General features: G+C 36.8%; 1 protein-coding gene across 2 annotated transcripts in view; it reads left to right on the top strand.

The window, feature by feature from the left end:
* The first annotated feature begins 1,375 nt into the window (after nucleotides 1-1,375).
* Nucleotides 1,376-27,277, top strand: part of LOC142349206 (uncharacterized) — a 75,724-nt gene continuing 49,822 nt past the window's right edge. For both annotated transcript variants that reach the window (XM_075400619.1, XM_075400618.1), the window contains exons 1-2: nucleotides 1,376-1,751; nucleotides 17,228-17,655. In XM_075400619.1, the coding sequence (XP_075256734.1) occupies nucleotides 1,480-1,751; nucleotides 17,228-17,655 (700 nt within the window). In that variant the 5' untranslated portion in view covers nucleotides 1,376-1,479. The remainder of the gene's footprint in view (nucleotides 1,752-17,227; nucleotides 17,656-27,277) is intronic.

Genomic DNA, 27,277 nt, shown 5'->3' with positions numbered 1-27,277 from the left:
TCTAAATTATAGCAAAACTCACCTCCTGAACATCAAAGGAAATATAGCGGCGTCTATTGACAACCATAGGCTAGATCAAGTAAAAAATCAGCGAGACCTTGGGCTCCAAGTTTCGGAAAACCTGAATTGGAATGAAAACTGGTCCTTTGGAAAACGAAAAGGTTTATGCTTTTTCCAAGCTTAAAAGAAATATTTCTCAAAAGTGTGAACAAAAATCTAAACTGAACGCTCATATAGGTTACAATGTACCGATAGTTACTTATTGCTCACAGGCATGGTTTCCGAATAAGTCGCAAATGAAAGAAATTGAAAAAAATACAAAATTGCCACAAAATGGATTTTGAGCGAAAAGCAGAGCTAAAAACAGCGACTTGTTACCTTGAATTTGTTGCCCCTCAGCCTTTATATTGAAATGCGCGACTTATTATACCTTATTGCTTTGAAACAAGGTAAATATGACGTTGAACTATCGAACGTAGACAGTATTCACGAAAGTACTACTCGTCAACAAAGCCGAGGAGAACTACAAATAAACAAAAATCGATTAGTAAGAAGCGACGAAAATTTTTCCACCGGACAAAAATTCTTTACAGTTTTGTGCTCAAAGTTTATTCAAATTATGGTAGAAGCTTAAATAAAAATACAGTGTCAAAAATTTTTTTGTATTATTTCTGCAATCAGTACGCAGAGTAAAACAAATGCACTTGGAGCATTGCATGCAAGAGTGGAAACTGGAGCAATACCCTGAAGAACGAACTTGGAAGCCTAATCTACTACTACTACTATTGGGGAACTGCTTGATTTTTTGCTGGCAACTAGGTTGCAGAAAATGGCCAATTTGCTTAAAATATACGGGTGTTATATAGCACGTTACTGTGTAAGAAAATAGCACGTGCGAATGGGGGTCATAAAAAATTTATGCTCACTAAGCTGGGGGTGGGGGGAAACAGAATAGATGCAAACATACATTCAAACGAAGATCAGTTTCTCACTCCTACGTAGCTCAATTGTCTCTCAGAGGGTGCTAATCGTGTAACTGAGATTGATAATACTTTTATTTTTGGTTAGAGGAGAGGTTAGAACCTAATTAGTATAGTAATATTTCAACCTTGCGTTGCTCCTAGAGCCTAGCATGTTGCTGTAATTTCAAAATACAATGGGTTCGTGTGGTGAATTTAAATACGCTCCTGTGATATTTCATTGGGGCTCACTGCTCCATCCATTGGTTCGCTCATATCCCCTTTTTCCACCCATTTCATTCAGACAGTATGAAACTAATTGATAAGGTTATCACAATTAGGCTAGATCGCATCTTTTCTCTTTTTGCAATAATTATGATCAGCTATTGGTAATTGATCTTTGGTGCTTCTAGGTTTTTGTTGAGATCACACCGCGTATGTTGATTGCGGGTGACCCTGATGTTGCTGCTGCTGTTTTAACATTGGAATGATATGAGTTTTGTGTTGCGCTCGTGAAATAATGTTCAGATATTCTCGGAATTTATCCTTGCCACTTAACGAAGATGAACTGCCAACACCACATCAGGCATTATTACAACCAAGAACACAAATGGTTAAATGCTTGTTATCGCTCAAAGCCAGTACGAAAGAGACCAATGCTGAAGAGTTACGTTGGGAGGAGCGGTTTGCTCTCGCTCTGGTCAAAAACATGGTATCGCGAAGTTACGATGAGCTTCTTAAAGCTCTTGCTTCGAGAGGAACCCAACCGACCAAATGTGTTTTCATCAAAAGGTGATTGTAGTAATAGTAATGATGTTTTGGCAACTTGAGCCATGAGAATAAAATGTTAATCTCCACTACAGAGCACAAAGCTAACGATCTGTTCTGAGAATGTGTATCCCAATTCCTTCAAAGATGTTTTCTACCCTCCATTTTGCACGAATATTAGGCGCAGCAACGTTCAAAAGCGGAGCAATGTTTTCTGGGCAAAAATTACAGTGAAATATTTTAAAGATGAAACTCAAGCTCCAAGTTATAAAATGACATACTACCTGTGCCAGTGAAATCAGTCAAATAATAACAAATAATAATCAACTCACTCTATTACCACATGTTCATTCTTTGTCTGCATCGTATTATGCTAGACTAGTTAGACAGGTTAAAAATAATCTCTCACAATCTAATTTTCTAGCGCAACTTGGGTCTATAAGTTATCAGTTGTTTTTATTTGCTCTCGAACAAAGTTTAGCAATTATAGACGTGTCTTTTTTATGCAAAAAATGTCTAACTCAATTGCTGTGACATTTTGAGCAACGTTACACGGCAAAACAATCAATTTTACTAGACAATACTAAAAGCAGTTACTTGATTCGGCTTACGTCAATGACCTTCGATATAAATCCATTGTGTTGCCTGCTGTTTGACGATGCTATGAGCATGTATTTTTGCGGTAAATTTACATACGCTGCTGTGATGTTTCATAGTGAGGGCTCATTGTTCCGTCCATTGGGTGGATCACTCCCCCGTTTAATTTATTTTCTAATTCCGCAAAACAACAACTATAAACAAAGGTGCAAACGTCTACAACCGTCGAGATGTAAATATGGCCATAACTGCTCCGAAAAGTTCAAACGCTAAATTGAAGCTGGAACGGTGTGGTGCTAATCTTGATGTTTCCACGTTCTCCTCGAAAACGAATCAATATATATTCAATCAGTGACACCAATGATCAACTCGTTAAAAGAAGATAGTGACGAAGATAGTGAAGATATGCTCATTCAAGTTCTGGGGAAAGCAAAACTAGTGGATCCCATTCCACGATGACTGTATTGTCTCCTTAGATACTAGCCACTCAGTAGATACAAATTACACCTTTTAAGACTTTCAAAAACTAAACTTCCCAAGGGCATGTCTGCTTGAGGAAATTGCACAAATCTACCTTGCTCCAGTGATAACCATTCAGTCGAATAAAATGCACAGGAGAGGTATTCGAAAAACGTCTGATTGCACATCGATGTCTTGGCTCATTAAATAGTTTCAGGTTATAATGTTTGTTCAGGGCAGCCGTGGTGGCCCTTGTTTGTAAATGGTAATTGTTATTGGAGCAAGTTCTCTTCACCATTCCTTGGAGAGGTGGACAAACATCAAGAAGCGATTATCCAGACAAGTGATCACGAAGCCAGGATACAATCTTCACCGAGGAGCTCAAGATAAGTCTAAAATTATTCAAAAACGACTTCGATTGATACCGAAAAACGAGCAGTTGATTATTTGGCACGATCTAATCAATAACTCTGTGACAAGCCCCCGCAAAGACCCCAGAAAGCCACTTACCCCAGAACAACTTGTGAACGAAATCAAGAATATCAAGCATAAAGTAGTTGGAATAGTTTACTGCGTAAGAGAAGGAGCACCAGACGTTTACAAAGAGCTGAAGGGAACGGGAATACCTGTTCTACACATCGTAAAGGACCTTCTTTCGAGGCGAAAGCAAAAGGACAAAGAACTTGTTCGCAACTACAGCCAACTACATCTTGCACCACACCTCGAAATCAAAACCCTTACTATTGTACGAAATCACGGCGACAATCTAAAAGCGATTATCAAAAAGAAACACAGCCCGTCTCAACAGCAACGAAAGAAAAAGCAAAAGAAACGAAACGCAGCCAAAATTTGAGTAAGTCTAGCACTAGGTTGGTTTTGTAAATTCCTATTGATTGAGTTCAATTGGAATTGATCAAAGCCAGTTTTTAGTCCCAGTCGTCAATTTAAGCAAAATCGTTTAGCTTTTGTTAAGCCCTATCGCAATTTCTATTCAAAATTTTTGTGAAAATCCTATTGATTCAGTTCAGTTGGAATCGATCAAAAATTTAAATCTTCATCAAATTATTTTGTGAAATTCCTGTTGATTAAGTTCAATTGGTCTTGATCAAAATTTTTAGTCAACGTAGTAAGTTCTGTGAAACTCCTGCTGATTAAGTTCAATTGGAATTGATCAGAGCTTACGAAACAAATGGGAAAAAATTGTAAGACCTGTAACAAGCCAATACAGGCACAAGAGAAAACATATACATGCGTTGCCTGCAACTGTCATATACACATGACGACTATTTGCACAGGACTGTCCTCGGCCTCCCTCAACGGGATAATAGATCTTGGAAACAACATTATGCTTCTCAGCAATGAATGCGTGGACAAAAACGAGCGAGATAAATTCATAAGATGCAGAACAATGGCGAACATGACCGAGAAGATAGAAAATTTGGACTTTAGCAATCAACTCAAAAACATGGAAAAGAGATTGACAGAGCTTGTAGACAAAAAGATAGAAACCGCCATCAAAACAACTTGTGAAAAAGTTGATAAAACGTATGCTGCCGTGGTCTCCGTGGAATCCACACAGGAGACAGATAGGAAACTTGGAAAGTTAATTAAGAAAGAGAAAGGCGTCGACAACATCAAACAAAGTTTCAGAATACAAGGGATCCCTGAAGATCATAACAAAACAAAAGCTGAAAATCTTGTCCCCACAACTGACGAAGTAAATGAAATACTGAGTGAAATAGGCGTTAGGCCTGAAGTGAAGGAACTCAAACGACTAGGTGAATTCAAGAGAGAACGGAAGAAACCATGAACTCTTTTAGTAACGGTCACTAACGAACATGAAGCCAGGCTAGCCTTAGCCAAAAGTATTGAACATCGAGAGGAATTAGCAAAGAGAAATATTTACTTGCTACCAGCTCTCAGCAAAGAAGATGCCCTCAATGAAAACCTGATTCTGAAAAAGAGAAGAGAACTGTTGACAGAAGGAGTTCCTCGAGATAAACTCAAAATTCGAAATTTAGAACTATTCAACGATGGTGCGAAAGTGGAGATTGCCTCCGTAGAAACCAAGTCAAACTGACTAGGTTTTGTTAACATTCTGCAACTAAACGTAAGGAGCCTTGTGAACGTAGAGAGGAGAATTAAGTTTGCAAATGCTGTAATAAACTCAGACTACAACGTTATATGTCTCTGTGAAACTTGGCTCAATGACAATATTCCATCATCTGAACTATTTCTAAATGACTATTGCATCTACCGACAAGACAGACAAATGGATCAAGACAAAAATACCCACGGAGGAGCCCTCATAGCAGTAAAGAACTCCTTCATCTCCGAAAGAGTCATTTCTGAGCAACCGGATTCTAGTCTTGTCTGCAAAATAGAATTAGCTGAGAACGAAATTTTTATTTGTGCCTTTTACAACCCCCCAAGAACTAGCCCGTACCGTTACGAGGTTAACGATTTCCAAAAACTCCTTAAAATCATTCCTAAATCAAAAACGACCATTTTATGTGGGGATATAAACTGTCCTGATGTAAACTGGAAAACTCTAGCAAGTACAAATGGAGAAGAAAACGAAGTCATTGAATTGTTTGAAGAATCCCTATACAGACAAATCATAAACTTCCCCACCTGTGGGCAGAACACTCTAGATGTAGCATTTTACAAAAATTGTAATTTGGTGGCACATCTCGACGAGAAATTTTCCTCAATTTACGACTGCTCGGATCATAAATCAATCCAGTTAACACTAGAATGTCCACGCCAAGACGCCAAAGAAAATCTTGGAAATTTTAGAAGTTTCGGAAACGCTGACTACGAAAGCATAAATAAAATTTTAAGTACTGAACCCTTCAAACCAGTTTGCTTCACTAACATAAACAACATGTGCGAAGAATTTTACCAGTACATGGATCAAATATTCGAGGTCCACGTCCCCAAAAGAACTAGACACCGACAAAGTCTACCTCCCTGGATATCAAGTTTCACTTCTTACAACATGAAGAGACTACAAACCCAAAAACGACTCTTATCCGAAAAACCCACTAGTTATCGAAAACAAGAAGTTCTTAAACTTGAAAACCAATTGATAGAATCATCGGAACTGGACAGGACTGAATATCAGGAGAAAATCATGCGTGCAAGAAATACCGGTACAATCTTCAAACACTTGAAAAGCCTGAAAAAATCACCCAGCCTTCCAAAATTACTAATCAAAGAAAATCAACAGAGCACAAAAATGCAAGAGCAAGTCAACATGATGAACGAGTTCTTTCACTCAGTGTTCTCACCCAAAATTCCTTTCAGTATACAAGATGTAAAATTGAGAAATCCTGAAATTACAAACTTCGAAATCTCAAAGAAAGCAATCTACGAAATACTTCTTTCGCTAGATGCCACAAAGTCGCGAGGCCCAAATGGCATACCGCCTGCATTTTTCCAACGTACAGCACGCGAAACAAGTAAGAATTTAAATGTACTTCTCAAGCAGATAAAACGACTGAGAAAAATCCCAAACTCCTGGAAAATTGCAGCTGTGACACCAATCTACAAAAAAGATGACAGACGGAAAGTAGAAAATTACCGACCAGTCTCTCTTTTAGACGTTGACAGTAAAGTTTTTGAGAAATGCATTTGTTCAGCTTTATACGCTCACTTCGAAAAATTCCTAACAGAATACCAACATGGATTTGTTAAAAAAACGCTCAGTTAATACAAATATGCTATTCTTCTTGAAATCAATTCACGACGCACTCGATAACGAATCAAGCACCGAAATTGTAGCATTTTACACAGATTTCTCCAAAGCTTTCGACAAAGTGCCGCATTTTGAGCTTGTACAAAAAGTTGCAAATATTGGAGTGGGAGGTTGCCTATTAGAAATCATCATTGACTACTTAGACAATAGGAAACAATTCGTTCGGGTAGACAACACAAGATCGGAAACTTTAGATGTAACAAGTGGGGTACTCCAAGGTTCTCTTCTCGGACCACTCCTGTTTAGCATATTCATCAATGACCTACCTGATGTGTTAGTTTTCTCTGACCCATTTATCTTCGCGGATGACCTAAAAATTCTTGCAGTGAAGAAAACGTTTTGGCAAGTTCAAAACGATCTCAATGGTATTGAACAGTGGGTAAACGAAAATAAAATGAAATTAGCCATGGACAAATGTGCAAAGCTGAGCATAAGAGGTCAAACACAAAATTACGAGCTTATGGGCACTAAACTAGAGTCATCCAAAGTCATCAAAGATCTCGGCATCTATGTTTCCCATGACCTGACGTGGAAGACACACATCGAAGAACGACTGAAAAAAGCGAACAAAGTACTCTACCTACTTCGACGAAACATAGCTCTTCAACTAAGACAAGAGATCAAGCTCGGACTCTACAAGTCATTAAAGTTGCCAGTACTCTTATATGGCTCTGCATGTATAAATCCGAACCGAGGTGAGCTACAACAGCTTGAAAGATTTCAAAAGAAAGTAGTCAAATGGATCCTTGGACAAAAAGTCATGCCGTATCCAAATCAACTGAGACTTCTTAACATACTACCACTACCAATGTTCATGCAACTAAATGACATTCTACTTTTATCGAAATTGACAGAAGACGATAGCTTTTTACCAATGCTGAAACAAAATTCAGAAAAAGTGAGAACAAATGAATTATTCAAGCTCCCAGAACTGAAAAGGCTAGAAATAATTTCTTTTTCCGTACATGCAGACTAGCAAATCGAATAGAAAAATACATTGAATTTAATACGAAAAAAGGCCTTAAAAATCGAGTTTTAAATTTCATGTGGAAGTTTGTAAACGAGCGATTCGACGAAAATAACATCTGTAGCTGGCATCTATGCTGTGACTGTCAGATCTGCAGAAATAATAGGACAATTTTCTAAGACGACGACTGGGACGAAAATCCCCTCAGTGAAAACTGTAAATCCCCAACAACAACAACAACAACAAACAGCAATTTGGAAAGCCATGTACACTTCTTATGAATATTGTTTTGCTCTGAATTCATGAATTTTACGTTAAAATTTTAAACTACCCTTGGCTTTATAACGTATGAGAGAAGCAAGATGGTGCTTCTAGACCTCATGGGGAGAGCTACTGTTTAACCGACCTTTACAGTCAACGTTTGCAAATTGAAGGATTGGTATTAGCAATTAACTTTAAGGCAACAAATTAGGTGGTGAAAGGACAAATAATTCAAGCAGATAAACATCTTCAAAGCTGCAAGTTGGACAGATAGTCTGACAAAGCAGCAGTTCTCTCAGTGCGCAGAGTTTCCAGCCATATCAATTAGCTCTTGAAACAATTTCAGTAGGCACAACATTAGTTTGATTTATTTCAAATACTGAATATAAAATTATTAAATGACTTGTTTTCTTCTTTAACCTTTTATATCTTCTTTGTTTTTCTTCGTGCAACCCAGCGCAATAGCATTTTTATTAAATTTCGAAAGAATTTTGAAGCAATTATTGTAATCGTGTTGGTCTTTTCTATGCAAATTTTTGCTTGACCGTTTTTGTGCTTTTATTCTATAACATTCTACGACTTCTTCAGTAATTTTTTTCACGGTTCGGTTCTTCATTTTGAGTAATTGAAATTGCTCTTATTGTTTTGCGCTATATAGAAGTGGTTTTGAGCGGTTTAACATCTAAACCGTTGTATGTAAGTGGTTAAGATATCAGACTGTTATTCTGGAGGTCGCTGGTTTTTGCGCCCATGAAGAAATGTCTAAGATACATCCCTAAATTAAACTGCCCTCGCCTGTCGTTTGAGAGCATTTCTTCTGAGAGAGTTATGTTTGGATCAAAACGTAACAACGGGAGAACACAAACTATAAATTGAGTTGCAAACGTCAGAATCTTTCTGAGGTAAATATGTTCATAATTGCTCCGTAGAGTTCAAAGGCTAATGTGAGGCTGGAATGGTGTGCTAAAAAACATCGAGTTAATATATATTTGATCAGGGACGCCAGTGATCAACTCCTTGAAAGAGGATAGTGACGAAGCACTAAATAAGAAAATAACGTGTATCGGAACCTTGTGGAGCTCTAGCAAGGCTGAAAAAGCAGAACTGACAGAAAAGTACCAATCAAGAAAATCTGAATCAATATTGTTAAGTGTGTTCATCCAAGTTCTGGGGAAAGAAAAACTGTTGGATCCCATTCCACGTTGAGATTGTTGTCTGCGTAGATACTAACCGCTCAGTAGATACCAATCAGACACCTTGTAAGACTTTCAAAAACTGAACTTCTCAAGGCGTGTCGGCTTGAGGAGTTTGCACACATCTCATGATCAGAGGACCTTGCTCATGATAACTAATTTGTTGAATAAAAAACGCCTAGGAGAGATATGCAAAAAACGTCTGATCGTGCATCCATATCTTGGCTCAATCCTCTTTCTCTTTTCCAGCAACAATTGGGGAAATCATGAATAATTTTTGATGAATTTGTAGACCTCATAGGGAGAGCTGCTGTTTAATCGACTTTTACACTCAACGTTTGCAAATTGGAAGACCGTATTAGCAAATAACTTCAAGGCAACAAATAAGGCGGTGATGAAACAAGTACACAAAGCAGGTAAATAATCTGCAAGTCGGACAGATAGTCTAACGGATTAACGGTTGTATCAGTGCACAGAGTTTCTTGTCATATTAATCAACTCGCGAATTGATTTCAGTAGGCATAACATTCGTTGAAATGTTTTCAAATAATGAAAATTAAAGTTAAAGACAAGACTTATTTTTGTTAACCTTTTTATGTCTGTGGTTTTCCTTCGCGTAGCCCGGCGCAATAGAGTTTTTACAAAACGGTTAAATCAATTTGGAGGGACTAACATTTCAGTATGTACATACCGCACACCTTGTAAGAATATAAGAAACTAACTTTCCCGAAGGCATATCTGCTTGAGGAAGTTGCAAACATCTACCTTGCTCTAGTGAGAACTATTCAGTTGAAATGCATTGGGAGAGACGAGCAAAAAACGTCTCATCTTATATAAATATCTTAGCGCAGTCCTCAATATTTTTTTCAGCAAAAATAGCAGGAACAATTCGGCAAACCCATGAGCACAATTGATTAAAACTGTCTTGCCCTGTAGTCTAGAATTTTAACTAACGTGATTTTTAAACTACCCTTGGCTTTGCCTTTAACAGAAAAGCAAGACGATGCTTCTAGATCTCCTTGGGAGCGCAGCTGTTCAGCTGACCATAATTTGTAGGCTGGAAGACTGGGTAGCAGTTAATAACTTCAGCAAGGGAGAATTGAACGAGACAAACTTCATCAAAAGCTACAAGTCGGACAAATAATCTGGATGACTATCAGTTGTATCAGTGGACAGTTCTAGCCATATCAATTAACTCATAAATTATTTCTCTTAATAAAATTTGAAGTTATAAAAACATGACTTCTATTTCTTTCGTTAACCTTTTCATGTCTTCTTCGGTTTTCCTTCGTGCAACTATGCAAAAGAGTTTTATTGACAAAATGGTGTAATAAGTTTTGAGCTAGTTTTGGATCAAAAGAAAACCGAAGTTACATTTGGGTCATTGTTATGAAAACAACCTCGAGACAATTGGTTTGGAAAAAATAAATTCTTAACGCTCGCTTCAAATCTCATTTGGTTGGTAAAAATTAATTCGCAATGCTATTCTGCTCTCCATTTATCAAAATAGAGATCAAGTTTAGTTTTCAGTGAGATTAGCTGTTTGAGACATTTGATTGAAAAAGGGTACAACAATATCACTAAAAGCTGGAAAAGGGTTTTAACTTCATATTTTTCTGCGATTTTTATAGCTATAAGCTGCGCCTAGCTGTATTGCGGTGTGCTTGGTTTTTCGTTTTGTCCTCTGACGCTCTTTTTCGTTTGACACTTGTTCTAGAACATTTTTAGCTTAACTTTTTTCATGTCTTTCACGCTTGATTTCTTGCTTATTGCGTGACCTATATTGCTCGCAACTATCTCTGCTGCTAAAAGAAAACCGACTGAATGGGGTTGATTCTTCAAATTCCTGCGCCGTGGATTGAGGTTCGAACCTCGACGTTGTCAAAACTTTGCACAACATCCCTTTCTGCACACGAAAATGTTAATGATACACCATAGCCCCTTGAATTAAATTTTATAGGTGACCGCGATAACTACTTCCAACTCAGTTCTCTATCTGTGTCTATCAGTTTGTTACGGTAGGCAAGTCCATTTCGCAGCGATTCGGGCTATCTAACGGCTATATTTGATGTTAGTCTAAAAATCTTGTTCTTTTGATTTGCGGTTTGTTCTGATTGACTCGCTTTTGAAATGACTGTTGAAAATGAAAACAAGAAAAGATTAGGCTTTGAGAAGACGGAAAGAGTTGACAGCTTCTTCATCATTTGTTGAATTGTATTTGTGCTTCTTTCTTTTGAAATGCTTTTCTCGGATGGAGTTAAAAGATACTGCGAATAACAATTAAAACCTGAGGTTCTGAGGAAATTAAATTTGAAAATATTTCAAATTTAATATCTTCGCTTTTCAGTTTCAAGTTTGGCTTCGATTAAATTTTTTGAATGAAAATGTTCTGTTTTTGTCTTATTTTTGTTTATTATTGTTTTTTATAGTCTTGTTGATTTTGTGTTTAGTGATAAAAGAGTTGCTGAATCGTTTAAACCGGCTCTTTTGAGTTAAATTTAGCTATTTTTTTGAAAAGTTAGTTTTTTTCTTTTCTTGCAAAATGGTACCAGATATGCTTATTTAGCCCACTTCGTGAAAACTGATCGTACAAGCAGGCATAAAAACTGGTGATACAATTTTTGTTTACTCAGATGAGGGCTGTATTTACCTCTGGTAAATATCTTGATCATACCAAAACTTCACGATTTATTTGATCTATTTAACTTTTTTGTCGAATTAGATACTCCTCTAACAGCTGAAACGAGCAGTTACTAGTAAATCAATTTATTGCTCTTTATTGAGAAACTGTTGGTTGTTTTCTACTTGAAAAAATTCGTACTACTAGTTTTCATAGCTTTTTTGATTTTGGACATTTTCCCAATTTTGAGGTTTTTTTTGCTGTCTGGTTACATTATCACCTTAATGCACATCAGGGAGAAGTCACTTGTCGCATTAACGACATTGAAAGAAGTCAGTATTGATTATACTATTTTTACTCAATAGATAATGATTTTAACGGCCTCAACGCCGTTTTCATTCTAAAATTTATTGGACTTTTTTGCCTGCATTTGTCCTTTCTCTGTATTTGTTCTTTTGGATAAGGGGTCTCAATGGCTTCCTAAGGTTAAGGTGGTATAAATGAAGCTATTGAATGATTTCAGTTAATATCTATTGGTTTTCATTACTTTGAAATTATTTGTCTTCAAAAATTATAAATGTGTTTTTAACTTTGCCCCTTTTCGTTTTTTTTGTCTACTTGATATTTATTCTCAATAAAGACAGGTCTCATATTGTTTGTGATGAAATGCAGGTGAAGTTGCTTAGTTTAGGTTCTTGTTATATATTTTTAAAGAGATATACGTTCAGTTCTGGTCATAATTATTGCTTGTTTTATGAATAGCCGCGAAGAGATAGCTGAGGCTATTATTGGCCTCCTCTTGGTTTTTACAATTCAAAGAATTTGAATTGCATTGTGGCGCTGTCTTTTTTTAAAGATCTGTTCACACATTTTCATGATTTTTGAAGTCAAATTGGAGTAGTGATTTTTGTCACGCCGAAACAGGAAGTGGAGCAAAAAAGCGAGTGCTTTTGCGGCGTGAAATTTTTTCGCTCAAATTTTGAGGTAGAGTGAAAAAATGATGTTTGAACCAAGATTCGCTTTCTCGCTAGTGGTTTTTGGTTCACGTGCGGCAATTTCACTTTGTTTTTTACTGTTTTTTCGGTTTTTTGAATTGGATTTTCTAAATGGTATTCCCAATCGATTCATAGTCCGTTCTAGGTCTAGTTTTTTGTTTAGCCAATGAAAATTCTTTGAATTGTACGTCAGGACTTGTTCTATGTTTTTTATTTCGTCGTCACGATTTTTGTTACAACCATATGACGTCACAATCACTACAAATCTGCTTTTTGTTCATTCGTTCATGCATTTTCACTCTAAGTAGAGCGAGTTTTGTTCATTCGCTTGATTAGGTCTTTGGTCACTCGTGACTTACCTCACTCTCAAAAATGACTTCCTCACTCTGAATTTGACTTTTTACTTGAATTCAAAGAGATAAGGTAAAGTGAGTGTATATCACTATAATTGAAGGTTATTTAAGAGCAGCTAATGGAAGCAGCAATAAGTTAGATTTCTAATCAAAATCTCAAAATCTTATATCTTTCTTAATGAAAAGATTAATTTTTATTCTGTCTTAAATCTTTTAGACTGCAGATCTACAAAGCTATTGCGACTGTTTTCTGGCAATCTGCAAGCTATTTTTTTGTGTTGTGTTTTATGCTCATTCATGGCAGGTATCCCGGGCTCGCTAATGAAGCTTTATTTAATTAGCGTGGTGGTTTGTGTTTGAACCAATTTTTTTAATTAGATGCATTTATTATTTTGAATGATTTTTTGAAAGTTTTTATGTTCCTCAATTCAGACGAAAATGTTGCGGGGTCGGAACATTATGTGCAAATGCACATTACCGACCCTCCTTGTTATTAATTATAAGCTTTATATGTATCTATTCAGTGCTCCTTTTCTTTGATTTATCTACCGTTTATCTCGTTAATGACCTTCAAGCGTTTGTAAGATCTGCTTATCTTTTATAAATACCGTTGGCATGCTAGTTAATCGTATTTTGAATTTTGGTATTTGCAAACTGATATCTTTGTTGTTGTAATTCTTTACTTATTAACTGTATTTATTGAAAGACTTATTCACTCTCAGATTGGCTGTATTTGCAGATCTTTAAGTTTTAATTGGAAACGGTTTCATTTGGAAAAATAAATGAATTGACTTTTGATCTTACTTGTCATTAAAATTATCGAACTGGCGGCTGTAATTTTTTATGCTGACTATCTTACATTAATGAAAGCTTCTCAAACTATGACGAGTTGTTAATTGGCGACATGGACGTTTTCACTACAAAGCAAGGTCTATAGTACAATAGCTCGAGAGCTCTTGTTTTCTATTAGGCTGGAAATGGATTATACCATAGTATTTATGAGAGCTTTTTCTTGTCTTATGCTTTCAGTGTACTTTTTGATTTAATTTCCGCGAGAACTTGAGCAATACGTTTGGTTGCTAAAATTGAATGAAGCATTATTTAATGAAGCATTAAGTTTGCGTGGTGATTTGTATTAGTAGTAGTAAAAGACTTCAATTACCTTCTGAGTTTATAAACAAGGATGATGATACAATTGATATAACAAAGATTTAAAAAAACGATATAAATTATGTAACAGCTAGAAAAAAGATTAATTGAACAAAAAATCATGCTATACAGAAACTACATCTACACCTAAGGTACCAGGTGCAAGATAAGTCAAAATCATATTTATGATTTCTCATTGCCATTAGTAGATTTTGAGTTGCGGTTTTGGATTTGCAAGTATCCTTGAAAAAACTGATGCTGACATTAAGAAAATCCGCGGCGTCATTTATAATACGTTCAACTCTGAAGAAAAACGATTTTTCTGTACATCTTTTCTTAGCTCGTGTGACTGCCAGACGTTCACGATCAAGAGTTCGTAGATTTAAGACCTTTGAGTCCAACTTGAAAAATTTGTCAAAAGATATGCAATTCTCTTTGTTTAAGATTGCCGTAAAAACACGTATGTCACGCTCAATGAGTTGATAGCATATTGGCAGCGAGTTGGATAATTTTAGCAGAGAGGAGTAGTCATTGTAACCAAAGCACCAACGCAGGCCATGGATATTGAGCTGTTCTAATTTCCGTAGATCAGAAATTTCAGGAAACCAAGCAGGTTATCCATATAGTAGAACCGACAAAACACATGCCTTGAATAAATTGAATTTAACTCCAGATGGGAGGTTGAACGGAACACTGTGCTTCAAGTAATTGAACGATCGACGAGCTTTTACTATTTTTGTTTGAATATGAAGACTTCATTTCAACGTTTTGGATACCTCAATTCCCAGATCCGTAATATTATCAAGCGAAGGAATCTCGACATCACCAAGTATATTATCCAATGCACTTCTACTAATATGTAAATAACCGCTTTTAGCTGAATTAAAAGACAAATAGTTACTATAAGCCCCTAACCGCAACGAGCATAGATCATTTTGAGCACTATTCAAGCACAGGTCGCCATGGCAGAGCAATTTCGTGTCGTCAGCGTAGCAGAAAACTTTTGATACTTCGGGTACGTCAATCATGTCATCAATGAAAATTAAGAAAAGCGGTCCCAACACGCTTCCCCGAGGAACACTACTAGTAACTGGGAGGCTCTCTGATAAAACATCATCTAATTTAACACATTGACGTCTAGATGATAAATAAGAATTAATAAGTTTCACAAAATTTTCGTCAAAACCAAAATGAATAATCATCGAAAGCAGCGTGGAGTGGTCCACAGAATCAAAAGCTTTGCTGAAATCTAAATAAACAACAATTTGTTCAACGTTTCCGTCAGATATAACTCATGCAGAAATGTGAACAATTGCGTAACTGTAGAGTGTTTTGCACGAAATCCATGTTGTCTAGGATTCAGCCGATCTTTAATCTTTGGATAAATGAACAGAAATAGAATTTTCTCTAGAACTAAAGATAACCTCGGGAGTATTGAAATAGGCCGATAATTTTCAACGTCCGCTCGAGGTTCTTTTTTGTGAATAGGGGTTACATAGGCACATTTCCAGTTCTCAGGCCAAAATTGTGAATGAAGAATTTATGTGAAAACAAAATGGACGAATGGTGCTAATGTATGTGCAGCTTTACTTAAAATAGTCGGCGGTATACCATCAAAAGCAGGAGTCGAGCTACTGGGGACCCTTGAAAGATAATTTTGAATTTCGCCAAGGCTGAACTGAACATCAGATAACTTGATCTCATTGCCGCACTTGATCTCATTGCATCAGATAACTTGATCTCATTGTGTTCAAAGCACTTTTTTTTAAATGGATGCATCAAATATTTTTGAATGAATTATGAATTTTTGAAAGTTTATCTTCCTCAATTAAGTCGAAAATGTTGCGGGGTCGGAACATTAATTGCTCTTGAACGAAGTTCATAGCAATTTTTGTAAACGTGTGTGTCTTTTTTATGCAAAATTTTTGCTTGACAATTTTGACTTTTCGAGTGACTTTTTGTATTTCCGTGATCTAAAATTCTCTCTCAAACACAATTTCAAGCAGCTATAATCAATTGGCGGCAATTTAATACTAAAAGTCAAATGAAAAGTGCGCCGAAACTGGTGCCATTTTTTACTTTAAATCTTAATAGTGGTATATGTTAATCCCTAATGTGGTTATTTGAAGCCCACTATTGATCTTCTTAGTCCCATTTCGGCTCCCCCCGGACTGAAGCAGGCTGCAATTGATTAGAGCTCCCACTAGTCGTTCGAGAGCAATTCATCCGACGTTTAGTCGGTTATGTTTATTAATTATAAGCTTTATATGTATCTAATGAGTGCTCCTTTTCTTTGATTTATCTACCGTTTATCTCGTTAATGACCTTCAAGCGTTTGTAAGATCTGTTAATCTTTTATAAATACCGTTGGCATGCTAGTTAATCGAATTTTGAATTTCGGTATTTGCAAACTGATATCTTTGTTGTTGTAATTCATTAATTATTGACTGTCTTTTACTGAAGTAGACTTCTTCACTCTCAGGTTGTCTGGATTTGCAGATCTTTAAGTTTTAATTGGAAACGGTTTTATTTGGCAAAATAAATGAATTGACTTTTGATCTTACTTGTCAGTAAAATATCGAATTCGTGGCTGTAAATTTTTATGCCGACTATCTTTCATTAATGAAAGCTTCTCAAACTATGCCGAAAAGTTGTTAATTGGTGACAAGGACGTTTTCACTACGAAGAAAGGTCTATAGTACAATCGCTCGAGAGCTCTTGTTTTCTGTTAGGCTGTAAATGAAATATACCATAGTGTTTATGAGAGCTTTTTCTTGTCTTATGCTTTCAGTGTACTTTTTGATTTAATTTCTGCCAGAACTTGAGAGCAATAATTTAATTGCAAAAATTGAGAAAAAACCTGTGCACTAAAGAAATGGCAAGGCTTGTCCGATCAAACCAAGCAAAAACTGCTTTTTTGGATTTTTTCATTAGGATTACATCCACACTTTCCATTGCTTCAAAATTTTGTTGATAGGCACATAGAGTTCACCCAGGCATTTTTTTAGTAAAATTTCCTGTAAAGGACTCTGATCTTTGATGAGAGGCTAGAGCAAAAGTATGCTGAGATGGAAAGAATCGTTTTCCGTTATTGTTTGTCTTGCGTTGTTTGCTCTGCTATTGTTGAACTCTTACCCCTGTTGTAGACCTTCAATGGATGGTCGCATGCAGATTGGTTCTCGGAAAGTGGTGCCACATGTTGCAGTGTACAAGCTGTGGAGGAACCCTAGCGTGAAGCAGGCTACCCAACTGACTCCTTGTCACCCTGCAACCTCAAGTTGCTTCCAAACTACCCATTCGTCTAATACAACTGGTGCTAATACCTCTTCTGCTTCTTCTTCCAGTGCAAAAGCGAACTCTCTCTCCCAGCTGCAGGAGAACACGTGCATTAATCCTTACCACTACCAACTCACAGTTCCGATCGAGATCACTGCTCAGAGGAAACTCTCAGGCCAACAGCAACAGGCTCTTTCATCTGATGCGAACTTTGTGGATTCTAGCAGTGATGACACAAACATGGAACACGGATCACTCACAAGTCAAAACTCAGTAGATCTCTGCGCTTCAGACGAAGGTTAGTTCCAATTACAAAGGACGGCTGCAGAGCTGTTCTCTCTCATCCTACTATTGCAACTCCTTATCTAAGGCTGTTTAGAATGAATGGGAATGCTTTGTTCTGCAGGGCTTTGTATTGAGTTGACTCTATTCCGTTTACTTGTGTAGTGTCACGCTGTAGATGTGTCTTTTGTCTGAGGTATCTGTGTGGCTGAACAATTCATAATTGTTTTGTTTAACATATGTTCCCACTGTTCCCAATTGTGTTTGCTCTTCGTTCAAGTCGCATTACAACTGCTAGAATTAGAATCTCACTACTCACTGCTGAGTGCTATTCATCCCAATTTCTCAATGGAAGTCATCGAGTAAAGTTGAAACGACCGCATCTCAGTTTTATTTTTACATTTATAATCTGGAGATTATTTAAACCTTGTGTCGACGAGCTGCATTCGGTAATTATAACAGTTTATATAATTACATTTGAAGATTGCTTGAATAACTAAGTGGACACTCGATTATGTGGATTTCTTTGCACATAATTTGAAGACCAAATAGAGGGCGGCCGCATCATGAGATTAACTTTTGGTGGGATTTTGCTATTATTATTTATCATGAGTGTGACGATCAAGTCAATTTGCATCTTCACATTCCCGAAAAAAAATGTGCAGGCTGCGAATAAGCTGCATTTCTTGAGTAGACTGTTGCGTTTTGGTTACTTGTTTTAAACAAACTTCTTAGCATAACATTTGGAGCCTCGTATTTTGTGACTAATTTGATTAATTTTTTAAAATCACGTGTCGTCTGTACGGCTGCTTGACCTAGATCGCTCACGTTTGCATGTCTGGATGCTGTTGCTATTTAATCGGGGACAATTTCTCAGTAAAAGGGTTCTTTTAGCTGAAAATTGGCCCGCTTTATTATCAGATGAATTGAAACGGTTCTACAGTTTAAAACTGTGATCAACTGAAATTTTGTAGCTCCTTTCTCCATTTGTTTATTGCCTCTTACGCTTAGTGTTTTTTATTAGAAGAACATTTTTAATTGCTCCCATACGAAGTTAGTAGCAATTGCATTAGTCCTGTGGTCTTTTTTATTAGCCTGCTTTGCGATCCGTTAAAGAGTACGTGCCTATTAAATAGTGAGTAATTATGCAAGGAACATAAGGAACGTGCAGATGCGGGAGAGGGGGCACAAAATTGAAAAGATCAGATATTTATCAAACGAGGCGTGCTATGTTGCTTCAATAAATGTGCGAGTTTGCGAGATTGACCATTGCAGTCATTCATCACTGCAACAGCGGCCCAAAAAAACTTGATTCTTAGATTCCAAAAGAATCTTCAATTTTTGGAACATGTTGACCTTCTTCCCGGGACTTTTTCCAATGATTTTAACTTTTTACAGTGAATTTTATGTCACTTGTTGTCTGACTTTTTGGGGTTTTCACCATTACATAAAAGCCCCAACCGCCTTGAAATTTTGGCCCCCTAAGTATGGAATATTCACGATAATGGGGTAAATTATTAATGTATGTACAACCAAGTTCGATCAATTTAGAAGGCTTCATTAATTAAACAAACATAAGATTTCTTTGAAATTAAAAGACAAAGATAAAAGTTAGTACAGCTATTTCCATAGTTTAACACAGCCAACTGACTGTACTCGTTGTTGAGAAACACTTCAATTGCTGGGAAGGGCTTTTTTAGCTCTCCTTATCGTTTCTTTTACGTGGTGTTCTTGGCCAGCCTCGTAGATGTTGAACTTATTGTTAATATTCCATTATAGGTAAGATATCAAATGTCAGTTTTCGATCAATAGAAAATGTTATTTATTATGTTTAAGAAGGAGGTCAGACGTAATAAAGAGATGGAATAAAATTAAAAATAGATTTGCTGAGGAATACACCACTGCGCTACAATTTGGTGTATTAATGATAAAATTGTGTAATTGTTTAAGAAGGTTAGGGGTGTGACTTGATGAATAGAATAAATGAAGACTTCGCGCCTGGTGGGGATTGAACTACTGCGCCTGGTTTGTTCAGATGAAGAAACTACTACACTACAAGTTGGTGTTTTAATGTAGAAACGTATAATTGTATTTGAAGCCAAGAGTTAGAACGTGATAGAGGGAGTAGAAGAAAGGAAAAATCAAAAAAGTTGGTGCCTGGTGGGGATCGAATTACTCCTCCCGGTTTGATGAGATGAATAGACCACTGAGCTTCAAGTAGTTGTCTTCAGCACAGAAATGTGCAATTAAAATAGCTAGTCTCTGATACATTGATGAGGTTTGAGACTTTGCGCATTTCATAAATGACGGGTAGTAGTGTGGGGGTTTCTATATGTAAGATTTTTCAGTGGTTAAATCTGTAAAAAAATACAATAATGATAAAAAGAGAAAAAAGTGGAACAAGAAGAGAAGAATGGGAGTATACGATATATGACCATTCAGCTGGGAAGGAGCGCTGATAATTGGAAAAACGCAATTTTTGCGTGATGTATAATTCTGGCTTGCCGATTTTCAACAGCTACAAAATTGCTGCACAATACAATTGAAGACTGAGTTGAGTACTGAATCAATATACGCCATGTTCATAAAATTGGAGCTCGTTTAAAAGACAGATATTGTTATGAATTTTCAGCTATGGAGCCTCAGCAATATTTTTTTCTTTCGAAAAACGTTTGATAGAATAAGACACAAGCACAGCATTAGAAAGTGCCATAGAGAAGCCCATGGGACAAATGCAAATTTTACCAAAGTCCGTTGTTATTAGAACATTGCTTCGCAATATAAAGACATTTTCACTATCGTTGGCACACGTTTAGTAAATAAAATATCCGCATGCAAACATCAAACTGGAAAGCGCGCAATGGGAGAAACAAAGCTTAAAACTAAAGGGGAACTAAGTAAAGGGGACTTTAAGAAATTTTTTGCAGAAAACACTTGCTCACTTTTTTAGAAAATAGTTACATTTTAAGATCTCAAATTTTCAAAATATGCGAGACGTAATGCTGATCTATTGATGTTTTGTGTCTGCAACTGGTCGAACTTAATATATCGGGGCTGCTGGCTTTTATGGAGAAAATTTGTGCTTGTTTTAACTGCATATTGCTAAAATTTCATATTTATTATTTCCCGGCATTATTTTAAATTTACAATAGTTTCTTCCACAGGCATTATTTTAAATCTACAGTAGTTTTTTCCGACAAAAACAACTTAATAGTAGTATAATTTTCAAGTTGCTTTTAAATGCTATCACCTTCAATTGTTCTTTGATTAATTCATTAATATCCGAATTTCAGGTGTAAACCAAGAAGCATTCATTGGCGTCATGAATCGTTCTATCTGAATACGCTTAATTGCAGATTGCTCGTCTCGCTCAAGTTGACAGTTTAGATTTCCTTTGAGAGGTTCAGATTATGGTGCAGAAAACTAAGAAATGCTTTCGCTGACATGTTAAAGCATTGTTTGCAATTTTCAAAACTATGATAATAATCTTAAAACTAAAGTGTGGCTCGCCTGGATTTTAATCTTATTTCAAAGTACTGGTATGGTGTTTTTAGTCATTTATCAGAGCTAATTTTCATTTTTCAGTTGTTTGGTCTCTCCACATTTAATTAAATGATGATCTGACCTATAATTACTGTTTGCTTCGGATATTCTGTTGTACACATTGGTTTCATTAATCAATGAGTTTCCTGTCGTCATTATGATTGTTATATTCTGTTCCAGACCATAACGCAATACTATCACTGATACGTTTGTTTTATTCGTGAAATAGCATAACTAGCTGCTAAAGATTGTAGCAATTGTGTTAGCCCTGAAGTACCTCTAGCGTATATTTTAGCCTGGTTTTCATAATGCAGGTGTGGTAATTTTCTTCATCTTTTATCAGAACCAATTCGTATCCTTTTTATACTGCTGATCTTACCTCAATTTTAACCTTTATCTTCTGAACATTATAAAAGCTTATTTTGTTAAGATCTCGAAGTGATGGTTATTTTGACAATTCTGCCAATCCCCCCAACCCATCGCCTGACCCCTCCCAACTTAATTTTTTAAATGATATACGAAGTATGAAGCAGTTATGCTAAACGTGTGTATGCTAATATTTTCGTTCTCTGGTGACTTTTTATGCTTGACTTCTTGATTTTAACGTGATCTGAATTGCTCTCATTCCAAAATTATTTAAAACTGGCAGGGATATTTATTTGAAATGCGATTAATTCCACCGTGTTAAAGTAGTTTTCGGTTTCGGAATCAAGACATCAGAGGCTAGCGTATCTATGCGAATAGTGTGATTTCATAGTGCTAAAGGTGGTTTTATCTTAAAAATTTGACCGCCACCCCCTCAGTAACCCCCACTCAACCCAACCCCACTTCACCCGTTTACCCTCCTCTTGACTTGCCGATTTGGACCCCCCTCGCGTCCAGCCTCCCAGTCCCCCCACCCATCGCTTGACCCCTCCCAACGCTTGGTCCTCCCCACTCCGCTCACCCCCTGGTTCTAGCATTCCTATGGCTCAACTGGCTACAACCGAAAGAAAGCGCTCGCTGGTCGTTCGAGAGCAATTCGCCCCACGTTAGTCGGTTATGTCTGAAATTTTTTTTATCTATCTGCAAATCGAAAACAGCTCCTCTCATGTTTCATGCAACTTAATCGAAGCTGTTTACATATCACATACAATCTTAATAATGACATGGATGCAAAAGGCGACCAAAATTGTGATACGCAGGCAATGCAACGAATTTTTTGTTAGAAGAAGTTTGCGCTAAAGGCATTTATTAATTGCTCTCGAATGAGAAGTAATTATTGTAAACGCCTGTCTTATGCAAATTTGTTGCTTCACCGCTTTCCGCTTATCTGCTAGAATAATCTTTGACTTCTAAAGTGACTTTTTCACGCACTTCTTGATTTTGAGAGATTTCAATTGCTTTCACTTCGAATCAAAGTTTTTCAATGCAAAACGATTGTTAGAGACTCGATGACCAGTCATTGATAGCCGAGTGGTTATCTAGGTCGAGGCGACAGAGTTGGACCCAGCAGATTGGAGTTCGAATCCTACCGTCGGCTGATGTTCTCGTACCCATAAAGAAAAGTTTACAAGGCTGCTGGTCCTTATTTAAATTGTGCCACCTGTCATTCCAGAGTAATTTTTCCAACATTAGTTGGTTTATGTTTTAATAGTTTTATTTCAAAACAAGTAGATCTCCAAAACAAATAATATTTTGTTTGTTTTACCCATAGAGAAAAATTTCCAGTCTCATACCCATTCTCGTACCCATAAAGAAAAATTTACGAGGCTGCAGGCCCTAAATTAAATTGCGCCACCTGTAATTCGAGAGTAATTTTTCCGACGGTAGTTGGTTTGTGTTTTAATAGTTTTATTTCAAAATAAGTAGATCTCCAAAACAAATATATTGAATACTGAAAACTATGTATCATTACAAAGAATATATTGTTTTTCTGTAATTTTTAACTGTAAAGCGCAAAATTATGAACAATTTATAGAAAAGGTTCCTTAATTGCTCTCAAACAAGTTTGTAGCAATTATGTTAGTAATGTGGTCTTTTTATGCCATTTTTGTCTGCTCTTTTAACTTCTAGTCCTCGAGAACCAGATAAACATGTAAATCCCGGAGGGCATATGTGGTGTGAAGGGCGGTTCTTAGTCGTAATGATAAGATTGCCTCCCTTCAGTCCCCCACTCCCCGTGTCCATCTTCCTCCACCTGATATAAAACCTTCTCGTCCAGTCCTCCCAACGCTACCCCCATCGATTGAGCCGCTAGTGCTAGCGTCCCTAAGCCATAGCTGCCTGCTACCGAAACCAACTGCTCGCCTGGCGTTTGAGTCGGTTGTGTTTTGTAATTGGAAAAGTTTTATACCACCTTTAGAATGGAAATTGTGTTGTTTTCTTGTCCAGATATGATATCAATTAAGGTCAAATGTTGTTTGGAGCGCGAAGCTATTTTTAGGCCTCTTTTTGTTCAAACCCTCCTGTAAATTCAGGTCCGGAACTTTAGTCAAGCTTAAGTTAGCTACTGTTGATTTTCATCTGCGAGATGAACAAGCTTGTTTAGTTACGAAGTTTTTTTTAAAACCGATTCAGTTGTTCATTCGATTTCTTTTAAATCGTAGAGAAAACGCTTCAATTTTTCCATCGTATTCTACTTAACCCATTAACAGTGTTAATTTTTTGCTCTCAAATAAATTTTGTAAGAATATATTAGTCCTGCTTTCTTTATTACGACTCGAAGAGGAGTAATGGTATTATTTAGTTTTTTTAAGCTGAATCAAGTCTGTTCATGATTTGATCATGATTGCTTTCTTCGAAGATTAACTTCTTTAAACATTAAAAGTGGTTTTTTTGGATCTATTCTGTCCCCCCCCCCCAGATTAGTGGGCTTATATTTTAACTCCCCCAGGCGCACGTGCTATTTTTTTTACATATTAACGTGCTATATAACAACATATAATTTGTAACTGGGGGCTGAAGCAGAATAGATCCGTTTTTTAATATATTTAGTAACAAGGAACTGCTGGCAATTTTCAAGGTTGAAAGGTAATTTTGAGAAGTGATCTGCCCATGACTATAGTCTCACCTCACTATTCAAAGTCGACACCCCCACACATACCTACCTTCCGCCACCCAGAACTTACGTAACCACTCCTGACTCTAACCTACCCCCGGCTAACATCCCTCAACCCCCGCGCTAACATCCCCCGGCTAATATCCCTCAACCCCCTCGCCCACGCCCTGGCACAACCAATTCTTCGAGTGGGTTTCTCAATCCATTCGTAGTTCATTCTAGACCTAGTTTTTTGTTTGCACCAAATTTCCATTTCTTGTTAGTGGCTTTTTGTTCACATGCGGCATTTTAACATTGATTTTCTGTCTTTTTTATTTTTTTGATCTGATTTTTTAGAATGGTTTTTCCAATTCAGTCATAGTCTGTTCTAGGTCTAGTTGTTTGGTTAGTCAATGAAAGTTCTTCGAATTATGTGTCAGGACTTGTCCTGCAATGTCTCGGCTTTCACGTTTGACTTCTGACTAACCTCACTCACTCACTCACTTTCAACTGAATGGTTTTTGAATCCATTCACTCAATGAATTACGCAAGATATTGAATGCTGTCAAGGTCAAAATAGCAAAATCAAGAGACGGGATAAACCGATAAAGCCCAATCATTAAGTCATTGAGAATTAGGTTATCAAAGTTCATTAGCGTGTTTGCTAGCTGACATTGGTATTAACCTTTTTATCTTTCAGTTTAGAAGCTGAATTAATTATAGTTTTAGAATCCAACCGAAACTGCAAGCCGAATAAGAACACTTTTGGACACTGAAAAAAAAATAGAAACAGTTTTTCAATTTATCTCTTCTTTTTCTGTTTCAATTGCTATATACATCAAGCGCGTCAAGGGCGGCTATTTTCCGGCAATCTGCCGGCTATGTTTATGTTTTTCACTCTTTCCCCTCTAACTTTCGCCAACATCCTTTTCTCGTAAATTCCAGAGATTATGTAATGCTTGAAAAAGAATTCATTTTTACTAGCACTATCAACTCATTTTCATGTTAAGTCCATTCTTAGAGTCTTTAGGTGTTTTAATTAGTTTTCGCCTATTTTCCGAAACAAATGCCTAATTACCATAATTAGAAATTTGGCGGATGGCTATAAAAATTATTCACGTTGTCCAGCTTGGCCTAGTATCCAAGGATTCTAAAAACAGATTTGCTTGGTGCTTTGGCTTTTCGTGATTTCTGATTGAATGATTCTGATTGAGTGTTCTGCGTTTCGCATCTGAAAAGATATCATATTTGTCTTAGTTTGCGTTTTATACGTGCTGATGAAGCAATATGACTTGAATTTTCATACAGAAGTTTTTTGTTAATTTTAGTTCTAGATTTCTTTATTTTAAAAATATTTCGCTCTTTTAGTATGAAGAAATACATTCAAGGCTTGCTCAAATGCATATGTAAGCATTATCCCTTGCTAGCATATCAGTTTTCATGTCTCTAAATATTGATGACATTTGGCGAGATATTGGTTACACTTTATGCGCGAATGATAGGTTATACGTCTCCTTGGTGAAGTATTTTAACCTCCTTTATTTTTTTTTCATATTATGGGTTTCAGCAGCTATTGTTTACTTTTTTTATATCTCGTTGAGCTTAGGTGTGTCGTGAAATGGCAAATAATACTATACCGGGATTAGGGCAGGCGTTAACAATGTGACACCTCATCAGCGTGATTGAGTTTCATTTTGTCTGTCTTGAATCCTTATCTTCGGTTTTGGTCGACTTATTCTTTGAAATTAAGAGCAAAATTATCTTTGCTCTAGATCATTTTGTGTACATTTGAAGAAAAAGTGGGGGAGCTGAACTGATTAAATGCTTTTTTATTTTCTTATCGAACAATCGCCCTGGTATGATAATGTGACAGGCACACAGAAAATCAATTACAAATTATTTGGCTTGTGGGAAATTTTAAGACACTAAAACTGGGCCAATTGATTCTTTGATAACGGTTGTCAGAATTTGTTTAACTATAGAAATCACAGTAGTGTTCTAAATGGCTTGTGAGACGTTGTTCGATTTAACTTGGAGCTGAAACCGTATCTATCAATCATGACCTGCATGTTATTTGTATCCGGAATGATAATTTGTGAGTCACGTATTTCAAATAGACGTGAACATTTTTATGTCTCTCTGCTGTGCTATCTATCTCACAACAATTCATGCTGTGTATATGTGTGCTTTTTGTTGCGTATGCGTGTGTGTATGTGTGTTTATGGAAAGCAGCGCAATCCCGAGAACTAGGAGCACAGTCGCTCGTGACCTAGAAAGTATAAAAGTGAGCCCCTGTGATTGTCTAAGTGCAAATTGGGTCACCACAACACACACTCTCTTTCTCTGCGAACACTCGACACACGGATAGCAGTAACTAATGCTGATAATATTACTACTACAATATCTATAGCGCCACTTAACTACCACTACTAACCAGTATTATCACTAACTGCTCTTAGTATCTATTTCTTCCTGCTTCGCATTATACCATCAGCAACGCAGACGCTACGCAATTGCTACCAATGTCGAGTAAGCAGCAATGCTGGTATAAAAGGGATACGCAATAGTCGCGGAGTGCCGTGCCGTGTCGTCCTGTTTAGGCGTTGGTCTTGTGCTATTTGAAAGTTGCTGTAGTTGTACTAGTAGTATATAACTTCTCGGTGCTAGAAAAGACACGGGCACTGTTTTCAGTTAGAGCGAATGGAGGTTGTAATGCCCTTACGAGAAGAGTGGGGGAAGTGATAAGTGTTAACTAATGTACAACAGCTTCTCTATATCAACATAGTTTTTCGTCTTATAGCGTATTGATTGTTGTTATTGCGATTGTTGGTGATGATAGCGAATTATGTGCGATTTGAGGACGTAATCAAATAATAGCGTTGCAATATATCATCAGGAAATAACGGAGGAGAGGTTGTTTGTGTTGTTTATTCTGGCCTTTGTTGTTGGCTAATCAATGTTATGGAAAAAGCAGTCCCTCTGTCCAATTTCCTTTGAAGTCATTTTCTCCCCCGACATTTAACCGCCCTTCCGCTTTCATCTTCTAGACTGTGAGTCTTAACTTCCGACTACTCCT

The sequence above is a fragment of the Convolutriloba macropyga genome, chromosome 11, assembly GCF_964194025.1.
Source record: "Convolutriloba macropyga chromosome 11, txConMacr16.3, whole genome shotgun sequence".
Taxonomy (NCBI): domain Eukaryota; kingdom Metazoa; phylum Xenacoelomorpha; order Acoela; family Convolutidae; genus Convolutriloba; species Convolutriloba macropyga.
This window is presented reverse-complemented; position numbering and strand designations above follow the sequence as displayed.